This window comes from Schistocerca serialis, chromosome 1, assembly GCF_023864345.2.
Source record: "Schistocerca serialis cubense isolate TAMUIC-IGC-003099 chromosome 1, iqSchSeri2.2, whole genome shotgun sequence".
In the NCBI taxonomy this organism is placed as follows: Eukaryota; Metazoa; Arthropoda; class Insecta; order Orthoptera; family Acrididae; genus Schistocerca; species Schistocerca serialis.
Window position 1 is genome coordinate 84,210,326 of NC_064638.1, and position 15,262 is coordinate 84,225,587.

A 15,262-nucleotide genomic window follows, 5' to 3' on the forward strand; every position below is an offset into this window, starting at 1 on the left:
GGCCATCAGTAGTTCTAATGGAATGTTGTCTACTCCCGGGGCCTTGTTTCGACTCAGGTCTTTCAGTGCTCTGTCAAACTCTTCACGCAGTATCTTATCTCCCATTTCATCTTCATCTACATCATCTTCCATTTCCATAATATTGTCCTCAAGTACATCGCCCTTGTATAAACCCTCTATATACTCCTTCCACCTTTCTGCCTTCCCTTCTTTGCTTAGAACTGGGTTGCCATCTGAGCTCTTGATATTCATACAAGTGGTTCTCTTATCTCCAAAGGTCTCTTTAATTTTCCTGTAGGCAGTATCTATCTTACCCCTAGTAAGACAAGCCTCTACATCCTTACATTTGTCCTCTAGCCATCCCTGCTTAGCCATTTTGCGCTTCCCGTCGATCTCATTTTTGAGATGTTTGTATTCCTTTTTGCCTGCTTCATTTACTGCATTTTTATATTTTCTCCTTTCATCAATTAAATTCAATATTTCTTCTGTTACCCAAGGATTTCTATTAGCCCTCGTCTTTTTACCTACTTGATCCTCTGCTGCCTTCACTACTTCATCCCTCAAAGCCACCCATTCTTCTTCTACTGTATTTCTTTCCCCCATTCCTGTCAATTGTTCCCTTATGCTCTCCCTGAAACTCTGTACCACCTCTGGTTCTTTCAGTTTATCCAGGTCCCATCTCCTTAAATTCCCGCCTTTTTGCAGTTTCTTCAGTTTCAATCTGCAGTTCATAACCAATAGATTGTGGTCAGAATCCACATCTGCCCCTGGAAATGTCTTACAATTTAAAACCTGGTTCCTAAATCTCTGTCTTACCATTATGTAATCTATCTGATACCTTTTAGTATCTCCAGGATTCTTCCAGGTATACAACCTTCTTTCACGATTCTTGAACCAAGTGTTAGCTATGATTAAGTTATGCTCTGTGCAAAATTCTACAAGGCGGCTTCCTCTTTCATTTCTTCCCCCCAATCCATATTCACCTACTATGTGTCCTTCTCTCCCATTTCCTACTGACGAATTCCAGTCACCCATGACTATTAAATTTTCGTCTCCCTTCACTACCTGAATAATTTCTTTTATCTCGTCATACATTTCATCTATTTCTTCATCATCTGCAGAGCTAGTTGGCATATAAACTTGTACTACTGTAGTAGGCATGGGCTTTGTGTCTATCTTGGCCACAATAATGCATTCACTATGCTGTTTGTAGTAGCTAACCCGCACTCCCATTTTTTTATTCATTATTAAACCTACTCCTGCATTACCCCTATTTGATTTTGTATTTATAACCCTGTAATCACCTGACCAAAAGTCTTGCTCCTCCTGCCACCGAACTTCACTAATTCCCACTATATCTAACTTTAACCTATCCATTTCCCTTTTTAAATTTTCTAACCTACCTGCCCGATTAAGGGATCTGACATTCCACGCTCCGATCCGTAGAATGCCAGTTTTCTTTCTCCTGATAACGACATCCTCTTGGGTAGTCCCCGCCCGGAGATCCAAATGGGGGACTATTTTACCTCCGGAATATTTTACCCAAGAGGACGCCATCATCATTTAATCATACAGTAAAGCTGCATGTCCTCGGGAAAAATTACGGCTGTAGTTTCCCCTTGCTTTCAGCCGTTCGCAGTACCAGCACAGCAAGGCCGTTTTGGTTAATGTTACAAGGCCAGATCAGTCAATCATCCAGACTGTTGCCCCTGCAACTACTGAAAAGGCTGCTGCCCCTCTTCAGGAACCACATGTTTGTCTGGCCTCTCAACAGATACCCCTCCGTTGTGGTTGCACCTACGGTACGGCCATCTGTATCGCTGAGGCACGCAAGCCTCCCCACCAATGGCAAGATCCATGGTTCATGGGGGGCTCAGGGATCATATTAAAATGCATTGTGTAGTGCGTGCCTTCTATTCAGCTCTGTTCATAATTGGAGCACTGAGAACATCTTTCAGATAACCTGACAGCCAGAAGTCACATGAATTGAGGTCAGGTAATCTGGACAACCAGGCTGTAGGAAAATGATGGCTGATAATTCTAGCATTTTCATAATGCCTCTGCAGTAGATGCTTCACTGGCTGTGCAGTGTGCGGAGGAGTGCCATCTTGCATAAAAATTATCCTTCCCACACTTCCATGCTGTTGAAGGGTTGGAATGACATCGGTGTGCAAAAGATTCTCACAGCATTTACCAGTGATGGTACAGGTAATGGGACCCAGAGGAATTGTCTCTTAAAAAAATACAGTCCTACCGTAACAATGCTGTCAATCAGCACCACACAATCACCTTTGCAGAATGAGGTGGTGCCAGTTGATGTGCATGTGAATATTCCTTTGCCATATTCTACAATTCTGTGTATTGACATGTCCTTCCACATGTTCACTTCCATGCGAGCAAGAAATTCCAGAGTGAACATTTGTCTTGCTGGCAGGTCATCAGTAAGCGACTTCTGAATAGGGTGATTTTGTATGGATAGCAATGCAGGATGTTTCATAGAATTTTATGCACCATGCTAGTAAGAATGCTCAATGTTCAGGTAATTTCCCATACACTGCATGTTTTGCATCACTGCTCAAGCCCCGTGCAATGCTGCGACCACATCTTCAACAGATGTTGGATCACCTACTTTCCTCCCTCTGCCACACTGAACTTCAGCAGAACCTGCCTCTTACAATTTTGTGATTTTCTCCAGACTTCTACTAGACATCAGACCAACACTTTTTTTCAAACCCTTGAGTATCAAACTTGTGCAGGGTTAGTAGTGCACAGTCACCATTCTGGGAAAAGACCTTTACCAGCAATGCACTGTTGGAATCGGCCAACTCATACAAATACCTGGGTCTAGCATTTTGTAGGGATATGAAGTGAAATGATCACATACCCTCAGTCATGGGTAAAGCATTTATTGGTAGAATCAGGAGATTGCTTACAAATCACTCGTATGTCCCTTCCTAGAATATCGCTCAAGTGTGTGGGACCCGTATCAAATAGGACTAAGAGGGGATATTGAATGTATACAGCAAAGGACAGCATGAATGGTTACAGGTTTGTTTAATCCATGAGAGGGTGTCACAGAGATGCTGGAGAAATTGAACTGGCAGACTCACGAAGAGAAACTATACTGAGAAAGTTTATTAACAAAGTTTCAAGAACCAGCTTTAAATGATAACTCTAGGAATATACAACAATCCTCTACTTCACTCACTCAAGGATCTTGAGGATAAGATTAGAATAATTATTGCACACACCAAGCTATTCAAGCAGTTATTCTTGTCACACGTTGTATACGAATGGAACAGGAGGAAACTAATAACTGGTACAATGTGACATGAAGTTCCCTCTACCATGCACCTCATGGTGGTTTGCAGAGTATAGATGTAGATGCATGATCCTTCATGGACACTGACATATTGGGCATCTCGGATGCAAACTGAGGAACAACTGTGTACTGCACATCTTTTGGTGTGCATATTCTGATACTTAAAGCTCCATTTATTGGTCAAATTTTGATTAATTTTTTTTTATTCCATAATTTTTCCCCTTGTGTCAAGAATATGCTATTCAAATTTGGCATCATTCTGAGCAGTTGTTCTCTTTTTACAGTTATGGACACCCTGTATTTTCATTCATCTAAATGATAGTTGGCTGACAACAAAATATTATGAACAAATCTCACATGAACTGTATTCTCTCAGTTGACTAAATAATAGTGTGTAAGAACATATTACAGAGTGATAGCCTTATTTTGTTTAGTGATTGATAAACACGTTTTTCCAGTAGTTTTGAATTTTATTTTTCAAGAAAGTGTTCTTTGTTTCCTCCATGCCTATGCCTTTTCTTGAAACTGATATGAGCTTTCTCCTTACCCCTCTACAACTGCCAACACCCCCTTAGCTCAGATCATGGGTATGCTATTGACTTATTCTTTTATTAAACATGCTACTTTGAAAAACTGGTTATTTGTGATTGTTGCGACTCTAACAGATCTCTCTTAACACAGGTATAGAAGGCCCTGTCAATGCAGTGGGTTCTGGCAGTGAAGACCTGGTGACATTAGAAGCAGAGATCACAGAATTGCAGCGTGAAAATGCTCGTGTTGAGTCACAGATGCTCCGTCTACGCACTGATATAACAGCCATGGAAGCACACCTTCGTCATGGAGAAAAGGTTAGTCATAAGTTCTCACAGAGTTACAAGAAACTGGTTCCACAATCTGAAGAAAGCTTGTAGTCATGCCTATGTAGCACAGTTGGTAAGTCTTTCCTTGGAACAGGTCACAGTCAAAGTCCAGATCTGGCACACAGTTTTGATATGTCGGGTGGTATCATGAAAGTCCATGTTCCACTGCAGGGTGAAAGATTGAGTCTCGAAACAACCCTTAGACTATGATAAAGTTACTTCTTTATTTGTTCACTGTTATAACCAATGGTGGATTTACATATAGTCCCACTAGGCACAGGCCTAGGGGTGGCACTTTAAGGCGGGCAGCATTTTTTGCTCTTTACTCATTTTAACCTTTTACGTTTTTAAACAACTGCACTTACAAACGACAAAAATTTTTAATATTGTTAAACAGCTTGCTAGTTTAAATAAGCCTTAAGAACAAAATTCGACAATACAAGCTTGTAAATATACATGGTTTACTTGATGATGAATGGAAATTTATCATTGGGTTTCGTCAGGTATCACCTTCATGACTGTTCAAAATATTTTGAAGTAAGCTTTCAGAACGGCAATGTACAATACAATGTTTGAAACTTTATTATTCTGAGAATGTTGCCGGCTTCTACGTAACCCTACCATAATTTCCCCGTGAAAGTATCGGGACCCCTGAGAAGCTGTTGTAAACTAATCAGCAGTTTCTTAAGTACTGTAACATTTGTGGGCCTCAGTATGTAAAACCCGCCTCCACATAAATTTCTTGTAGAAATTACGGGGACGTATCAAGTGAACCCTCCGTTACTGTAATTAATGTGAAAGCTCTGTGGTCTTCAGTATCTGAGCTTTGATTTAATGATACCTGTTTAAAAAACATGTCAATTCTGGGAATGTTTTACATCTTTAAACACATGATTATACGAAAAGAACTCAAGCAGAATATCTAATAATGTGTGCAATACACTTCACAACAGTTTAAAAATTTTATTTATTTATTTACTTAGTTACTTTTTTGGCAAAAAAAGAAGAAGAAACCAACTTTCATTTGTTGCATTTATTGTGCTGCAACCTGCATGATATCAAAGTTCCCACTCTGTGCAATTGAATAGTACGTGCCATTGCAAATTTTGTATTAAACTTCTTAACTAAGGTTTTTTTCTACGAGGAAAGGTTGTTTTTATTTTATGTTGGAATAAAAGGTGCATTTGCATGTAGACATGTTCACATAAATGACAACACACCACATCATCTGCCAACAAGACTAAACTTTTTTAGTCTGTCTTCTCTGCCTACAGAAACTGCTAAAATGTTATAAGAATAAGTCGATCCAGCACACCTCATTGCAAGAAATTTCAAAAATTATTTGCTTTTTCAATTAGAAAGACAGGGTCAAGAATATTCAGAACATATTTAGAATATTCAGAACATATTTGCGTCCCAGCTAAAATTTCGGCGACGCAGTAAACAGAAACCAAAAAAGGGACTGTCCCGTTTTCTTTACGAGACGAATTCCAGCCGGCAGGTGTGCTTCTGCTGTTCACTGACAACAGAGGAACAGGCAACAATCAAATTAAAATATTTTGCATTTTGTTCTGTCATAGCAGAGTTGCGTTGAGTAATCCGAATTGGTCATTTCATTGCTCCGTGTTCAAAAGAAAAATCTTTGTGCTCGTGTGCAATGTTTAAAGTAAAAAGTTTTCTGCTCATGTGCGGTGCAGTATGATTGGGCCTCGATAACGTCTTCCTTTCTTTCTTTCCTTTAACAACTTTTTTTCTTTTGTTTTGACTGTTGGTTGACAATTTTGTAAGTGCCTTAAAGGGAATAGCAGTGGAAAAAGGAAATGTGTAAGTGTGGTGGCATTTTGGAAATTATCTAAGGAAAGGAGAGAACGAGAGGGCAATGTTCTAAAAACGCTTGGCGGAGTAGATAAATTTTTTGCAAAAAATGTTACTGGTTCGACTATGAGTTCAAGTACCAGTAGTTCGGATGATATTTCTGGCACTGCAGCTGTTGTAAAACAAGTAAATACAGACAAAACAAAAGTCAAAAATGAAGAAAAGCAAATTGTTTCTGGGTTTGAGTTTCACAAAAGACTAAGTGTCGAGTCAGACATTACAAAAAAGAAATAACCTCATTAGTGATGATCCTGCGGAATGATGTGTCAATGAATCAACAATCAACGTTCTCAATCGAGGGGCGTTTGTAAAGTCTGTGCAAAAATAAAAACTACTTACATGTTTGGGGTAAACCTTTTCTATTTTTTGACTTAGTCTCCTTTTAGACTTATACACTTCGTCCAATGCTGTTCTAATTTTTTGATCCCTTCCGAATAATAGGAACTGTCCAAGCCTGCGAAATAGCAATTAGTTGCTGCAATCACCTCCTCGTTTGAATAAAATCTTTGTCCTGCCAGTCATTTCTTCAAATTGGAGAACAAATAGTAGTAGGAGGGAGCCAATTCTGGAGAATAGGGAGGGATGTGAAACGAGTTGGAATCCTATTTCCATTAATTTTGCGACCACAATTGCTGAGATATGTGCTGGAGCATTGTCATGATGGAAAAGGACTTTTTTGCGGTCCAATCGCAGGCATTTTTCTTGCAGCTTGGTTTTCGAACGTTCCAATAACAGTGAATAATATGCATGTGTAATAGTTTTATTTTTTTCTAGATAGTCAATGAGGATTATCCCTTGCGAATCCCAAAAGACAGTTGCTACAACCTTTCCAACGGAAGGAATGGTCTTCGCCTGTTTTGGTGCAGATTCTCCCTTAGTAACCCATTGTTTAGATTGTTGTTTGGTCTCAGGAGTACAGTAATATAACCATGTTTCATCCACAGTGACGAAACAACACTTAAAGTCCTGCAGATTCTTCCTGAACAGCTGTAAACCATCCTTGCAACACTTCACACGATTCCATTTTTGGTCAAGCATGAGCAATCGTGGAACCCATCTTGTGGGTAGCTTTCTCATGTCAAAATGTTAATGCAAAATATTATGTACCCATTCATTTGAGATGCCCACAGCACTAGCAATCTCATGCACCTTAACTCTTCTGTCACCCATCACCATATCATGGATTTTATCATGATTTCTAGAGTCGTAACCTCCACAGGGCGTCCAGAACATTCAGCATCACTTGTGCCCATATGGCCACTATGAAAATTTTGAAACCACTTATAAACTGTTCTAATTGAAGGTACAGAGTCACCGTAATGTTTATCAAGCTTCTCTTTAGTCTCCTGAGGCGTTTTGCCTTTCATAAAGTAATGTTTAATCACCACACGAAATTCTTTTTTGTCCATTTTTTGACAATCACTCATCTACCTTGATTCACATGAATGCCAAACACAAAGAAATAGACCAATATGGCTGAAACACGGTGTGCATTCTTTCCAAAGATGCTACTAACTAAACATGACCTCAATATGCACCGGTGGTGCCATCTCTTGGACTGTGCATGGACTTTTGAAATGCCCCTCGTACAATGTGGCATTAATCAAAATTGTAACGGTCATTTTTCTAATTCAAGATTATCAATAGGTCATAAAACCAGATATTTGAAGAAAAATATATTTTACTGTAATCTTTTAAATGGTGAATCAACTTTGCATGATTTTCTAGTATACTCCTGTAGCACTGCTGCTGTTTTTTGTGCATTATGTAAATTGTTCACAGGTAAGGCCATTATTGCTACTAATGGTACTGCAGATTGGAAAAGTATTTCTAATATTTTATCTCATCATGAGAATTGACTTGAACACAAAAATTCTGAGTTATCACTCTTAACAAGAAAAAAGGCAGTAGGAACATTAGGTAATCATTTCGAGTCATATGTTGAGACAGAAAAAATGAACTGTGTTACTAGTGAAAGCTTTTTAACAGAAACCATTGTCATAACTTCAGAGTTATCATCTGAGATGTTAGATCACTGATCCATCAACACGTTTTGTAGTGTGAAAACAGCTGCCAGGAGTCTCAGTTAGAACAAGGAAGACAAACTATCATCAGCACAACACAAGGCATTTAACAATGTTATCATATCTTGCTGGCACGGAAAGTTGCTTTTCCACTAAATCATGAAGGGATTGGTGTTCATTTAGAATATATGCAACTGAGGCTTACCATTCTAGGTACTCAAAACAGACTCTTTGCCATGTCAGCATTAATAAAGTTTGTTATTATACTATCATTGGAATAAGCTAAAGCTGTGTACACAGACTTAATACATGGATATCTGGTAATCATAGTTGTTAGCCTAATTTGAAGGTGCAAGACACTGTGTTTCAGTGTTTCCTTCATCTCTGCCTGAAGGATTTGGCCTATCACATTTCTCAATATTTCGCTGGTTTAATCACCAAAAATTCATTTGCCCACAATAATGAAGCAGTCTTCACTTTTAACTTGAAATATAGATAGTGATTGTATCTGGTGACAGTAGATTTGTCAATATTTTTTCACAATAAATTGTTCCAAAAATGAAGCGATTTGTGGAGTTCGTTAATGCAGTGAATCACTTCAACTCTACATTTTTGTAGAATGCAATTATAAGTACTAAAATCAGCAAATATGGCAATTAAGCTTCACAGACACACAAATCGACATGGCACCTACTTGTTCTGCCTGTTTCAACCAATCTGTCCACACGACACATAATGTCATGCAAATGTTATTCTGGTGGTTGTCAGTATATAATCTTTATGTACATTGAAGGTAGAAGGGGTGAGAGGAAGATAAGGAGCTATTGATGTTAGCTGCATCAGGGTTTTATGCAGAATCAGCAACAATAGGTGAAAATGTGTACCTGACTGGGATCCAAACCTGCCCACTTGCTAGTCAGTTGCATTAACCACTGCACCATCTGGACATACTGTTTGTTGCAGTTGTGCAGACTATCTTGACATGCCTCCCAACCGATCCACATTCCCACCAAGGACCAGGTATCCACAGACTTCGTCCATGTCCACCTCGTTCGCTACTTTGCAATTCCCACACTGAAGGTGGTGGATTCATTGCCCATCAACATGAATCAGTTACATGAATGCATGGTGTCTGTTCTTTTGGACATGTCTGAAAGAACAGACACCATATGTTCATATAATATTTAATCAATATTATTTATAGTATTTTGTAAATAATATTTGTAATGACAGTGTGATGCGTTACATGGACCAGGGCCTAGTTTAAGATGTAGATGATCAGATACCATGTTCATTTACATTTTTTCACAACTAAGGTGCCATATTTGGTAACTCATACATATGCTTTTGTGGTACAAAAATACATAGTTTAATTGATGCACCTTGGTAAAGGGATCAAAACACATAATTTTTGTATCATAAATTATGCATAATTGTAGGAATATTTCATGTTGATGACAAACTGTTACTGGAATGGAGATAATTGAAAATAGGGTATTTTTTTGGCACTGTATCTGGAGCACAGTTTTTTACATGGGAAATCAACTGTCATTTTCAGATTAGACATACAGAATTCTCAGCATTGAGAAAAATAAGTTGAAATCCATGAACAAGAGATCTGTGCAGTGAGCATTTGTTGTTGTTGTTGTTGTGGTCTTCTGTCCAAAGACTGGTTTGATTTTTTGCCCCCCCCCCCTCCCCCACCACCACCACTCTTCCCTCCAATACTAAATTGGTTATCCATTGATGTATCAAAATGTGTCCTGTCAGCTGATCCTTTTTTTTGTCAAGTTGTGCCCCAAATTTCTTGTCTCCCCAATTCTATTCAGTACCTCCTCATTAGTTACATGATCAGCCCATCTAATCTTCAACATTCTTCTGTAGCACCACATTTCAAAATCTTCTGTTCTCTTTTTGTCTAAACTGTCTATTGTCCATGTTTCATTTCTATATGTGGCAACACTCCAGACAAGTATCTTCAGAAAAGAGTTCCTAATACTTAAATCTATATTTGATGTTAACAAGTATCTCTTCTTTAGAAATGCTTTGTTTGCCATTGTCAGTCTACATTTTACATCTCTTTACTTCAGCCATCATCAGTTATTTAATTTAATTCAGCTACATTCCATTACACTTGTTTTGCTTTTGTTGATGTTCATCTTATGACCTCCTTTCAAGACACTGCCTATTCTATTCAACTGTTCTTCCAAGTTTTTTGTTGTGTCCGACAAAAGTACAATGTCATTGGCAAACCTCAAAGTTTCTATTTCTTCTCCTAGGACTTTAATTCCTAATCCACATTTTTCTTTTGTTTCCTTTACTGCTTGTTCAATGCACAGATTGAATAACACCAGGGACTGACTACAACCCTGTCTCACTCCTTTCTCAACCACTGCTTCCCTTTCATGCCCCTTGACTCTGACTACTGCCGTCTGGTTTCTTTAGAAGTTGTAAATAACCCTTCACTCCCTGTATTTTACCCCTTCTACCCTCAGAATTTCAGAGGGAGTATTCCAGTCAACACTGTCAAAAGCTTTCTCTAATTCTACAAATCTTCAGAAAAGAGTTCCTAATACTTAAATCTATATTTGATGTTAACAAGTATCTCTTCTTTAGAAATGCTTTGTTTGCCTTTTCTTAACTTATCTCTCTGGTAATATTCACATCTGGCAGCAACTGCTGGAATTAGAATTACTATGTTTTTCTTGAAGTCTGAGGGTATTTTGCCTGTCTCGTACATCTTGCACAGCAGATGGAAGAGTTTTGTCATGGCTGGCTCTCCCAAGGCTATCAGTAATTCTGACAGAATATTATCTACTCTCAGGGCCTTGTTTCAACTTAGATGTTTCAGAGATCTGCCTGGTTATTCTTGCAGTATCATATTTCCCATCCCATTTTTGTCTACCTCCACTTCCCTTTCTATAATATTACCTTGAAGTTCTCTATTGTACAGACCCTCTATGTACTCCCACCTTCCAGCTTTCCCTTCTTTGCTTAAGACTGGTTTTCCATCTGAGCTCTTGATATTCATACAGATAGTTCTCTTTTCTCCAAAAGTATCTTTAATTTTCCTGAGGTTGATATGTGTCTTTCCCCTAGTGAAACATACTTCTAAATCCTTACATTTGTCCTCTAGCAATTCCTGCTTAGCCATTTTGCGCTTCCTGTCACTCTAATTTTTTAAACGTTTGCATTCCCTTTGATCTGCTTCATTTGCTGCATTTTTAAATTTTCTCCTTTCATCAGTTAAATTCAATATCTCTTGTATTATCTGAGGATTTTTAGGATTTTTACTGGGCCTTGTCTCTATACTGATTTGATCCTCTGTTGCCTTCACTACTTCATCTCTTAAAGCTACCTATTCGTCTTCTACTGTATTCATTTCACTTGTTCTAATCACGCATTGCTTGATGATCCCTTTGAAACCCTTAACAACCTCTGATTCTTTCAACTTATCCAGGTCCCACCGCCTTAATTTCCTATCTTTTTGCAGTTTCTTGTTTTAATCTACTGTTCATAACCAGTAAATTGTAGTCAGAGCCCACATTTGCTCTTGGAAATGCCTTAAAATTTAAAATCTGGTTTCTAAATCTGCACATCATCATTGTATAATTAATCTGAAACCTTCCATTGTCTCCGGGTCTCTTCCATGTATAAGCCATCCTTTGTGATTCTGGAACCAAGTGTTAGTGATGATTAAATTATGTTCCGTGCAGCTACCAGACATCTTCCTCTGTCATTCCTTTCCCCCAGTCAATTCACCTACTATTTTTTTCTTTTCCTCCTTTTCCTATTATTAAATTCCATTCCCTCATCATAATTAAATTTTCATCTCCTTTAACTATATCAATAAATTTTTAACTCATCATACATTTCTTCAACCTCTTCATTATCTGCGGAGCTAGTTGGCATATAAACTTGTACTAGTGTGGGAGTTGTGGGCTTTGTGTCTACCTTGGCTATGGTAATGCATTAACTATACTGTCCATGGTAGTTTGCCGGCCGCAGTGGTCTAGCGGTTCAGGCGCTCAGTCCGGAACCGCGCTACTACTACGGTCGCAGGTTCGAATCCTGCCTCGGGCATGGATGTGTGTGATGTCCTTAGGTTAGTTAGGTTTAAGTAGTTCTAAGTTCTAGGAGACTGATGCCCACAGATGTTAAGTCCCATAGTGCTCAGAGCCATTTGAACCATTTTTGAACCATGGTAGTTTACCTGCATTTCTATTTTCTTATTCATTGTTAAACCTACTTTTGAATTATCCCTATTTGACTTTGTATTTATATAACTGACCAGAAGACCTGTTCCTCCTGCCGCCAAACTTCAATAATTTCCACTATATCTAACTTCAGCCTATTCGCTTCTCCTTTCAAAATTTCTAACCTAACCTACCTGTCTGATTAAGGCATCTAAATTCCATGCTCTTATCCACAGAATGACAGTTTTTTTCTCCCAATAATGAATTTCTTCTGAGTAGTCCTCACCCAGAGATCCAAATGGGGAACTATTTTACCTCCAGAACATTTTGCCCAAGAGGATGCCTCATAATTTAACCATACACTAGAGCTGCATGTCCTCGGGAGGAATTTCATTTATAGTTTCCCTCGCTTTCAGCTGTTCATGATACCAGCACAGCAAGACCATTTTGGATGATGTTACAAGGCCAGGTCAGTCAGTCATGCAGATTGTTGCCTCTGTAGCTACTGAAAATGCTACTCCCTCTTTTCAGGAACCACATATTTATCTGGCCTCTCAACAGAAACCCTTCCATTGTGGATGCACCTATGATATGGCAATCTGTACTGCTGAGGCATGCAAGCCATCCCACTGATGGCATGGTCTGTGGTTCATGGGTGGGAATATAGCTATAACATATAGTTACTGGATTTGTTACAGGGACATGAACAGTGACTTCTTGCATGATGGTTGCAAGAGGAAGAGGAAGAGGTGGTATCATATTATACAGAACTGTCCACTCTCTCAGTGCTCTCTCTCTTGTTATTGAAATTACTCTTTCTGTGGAGGCTATAATCTCTTAACACAGGCATACTGGAGGTTTAAAATATGTTTTGTGTACATCCATTTGCACCCTCAAGTCTTTTAAGGTCCATTGGAGTGTTGGAGTCTCTCCATTGGTAAGGTTTCTCTTTTTTCCCATTTCTCGCCTCTGAAATGAAGAGCTTATGACATATGACAGTTTATATTATGAGTAAACGATTATCTTAAGGCACCTTAACAGCCCAGCATTTTTTACAGAAACATATTCATCCTCATTAATGCCATCAGTAAAAAAATTGATATAAGGTTCCTGTGATACTGTATCGATGCAATTATTAAAACCAATAGGTGGTACAGGAACGAAAAAATTACTTAATTTGTTGTTTAAAGGTTATGAAACAGAAAATGCAGCCTACTGTATGACTCCCAGTAAATGCATATAACAGCACTATCAAAGAAAACATGAGTTGATAATCTGTGAATTATTAGCCTGATCTCTCATGATTGTATGTTTGTAACTAGAATAATAATGCTTATAGAAAGAAACATGAAATAGGTAGTGGACCAAGATCTCTTCATTCCAAAAAAAAAAGGATTATATTCCCTAGAAGCAATTTATACCTAGTCCAATAAGGAAGAAAGAATGAATAAGAATTGCAAACATTTACAGTGACCCTTCAATGCAGTTTTAGTTTGATACCACTTACTATTAATGGATTTAGGATTTTGTTTTCTTTTTTGTTAATGGCTAATAATGGAATAAAGTATATTACAGATATTTCCTTAAAGTGCCACCACTAATCAAAAAGGACAACAATCAAAACAACTACTGGTATATGTTTTAATTGTAGATTTTGTGTGAGAGAAAATACACAAAAGTACTGTAAATATTTGCAGTACAGGAATGATGAAAAGTAATGTAAGAACTGGAAAGGAACCTGAAAATATCTACTACATTTGAAACACATGATGCAATAATAAATATTTTATGACTGACGGCAGATTTTATTCAACCATAGTATCAATCATAGTTATGGTATGGTAATAAACGTTCCAGTCATAGAGAAAACAGAAATTATAAGACAGCTGTTCATCATTTGTGAAGTAGACTGTAGCTCATATTGAGTTTTACATGGAGTATTTGGCTATAGCGGACTAAATGCTTCACTTCAGAAGTGACCCACTGTAATGAGAGATGAACAAATGAGTGTTTGAGAATGAATACATGGTTGTCCACAATTGTGAAAACTTCTTGAACTCTCTGTAGCTGTCTTTTTGTGAGATTTTTGAAATTATTTATTTTATTCATTCAGTACACTAACCATTCTATGACAACAGCATAAAACAATAATATGCAGAAGTGCCAATATTCTCTGTGACGTTTGTCAGTAGTTTTCCTGACACTTCCCTTAAAACTCATTGCCTTTTGAGAAGTCACAACCATTTAGACTTTCCCTTAGGATTCACTCATGTTTTCAACTTCTAGTTTTGATTCCAGGTTTGTCTTGTAGCTTCTTATCATGAAAAGAAATTGAACTTATGTCATTAAGTCGGTGATTGTGTATGTTCCTGAATAAATAGTATTTTTCAGTTTGGGTTGTTTTTGATGTTTCCACTATCTCCATTATACATGATTTTACATCTTGAAGATATATTTGGGCTTCTAGAACACTAAATTTTCGAGCTTCAAGCCAAAAATAAATGGATCATGATTACAGAACAGAGAATGAAACCATGCATATGTCACAGGGGTGGCAGACACGTCAGGTGCTGGCAAGTAGACGTCTGACTGCAGCCTGTCTGGAGGTCGATCGCTGGGAGAACCTGCAAGGCCTGCATCGTGAAGCCCCTGGGTACTTTTCTGTTTATGCTTCAAGCAGTTCCCCTGCTTCATCTCACAGTAACACTTTATTCTGAACTCAGATTTTTCTTCTTAACTTTTTACTACAAAGCTGCCAGAAATTTCCAACCTGTCAGTGCTACACTTTCTCCTAAAAACAAACCTAAAACAAACATTCACATTGATTCAAATTATTAATGACACATAAATATTGAGAACCATCATATTTGAACCATATAGGAAAATACCAAACCTTATTTTGTGCTTTGCAATATATTATATAAAAAGCATTAACTAATATGCTAAGTAACAGAAGCTGCAGATAAGATAGGAAATAATGCAAAG

At 38.0% G+C, this 15,262-nt stretch overlaps 1 protein-coding gene across 1 annotated transcript in view; it reads left to right on the top strand.

The window, feature by feature from the left end:
• LOC126480242 (trithorax group protein osa-like) overlaps positions 1-15,262 on the top strand; it is a gene marked incomplete at its 5' end in the record, with an annotated part of 286,292 nt that overhangs the window by 247,283 nt on the left and 23,747 nt on the right. The window contains one exon of the mRNA XM_050103963.1: positions 4,004-4,170. Coding sequence (XP_049959920.1) covers positions 4,004-4,170 — 167 coding nt within the window. The remainder of the gene's footprint in view (positions 1-4,003; positions 4,171-15,262) is intronic.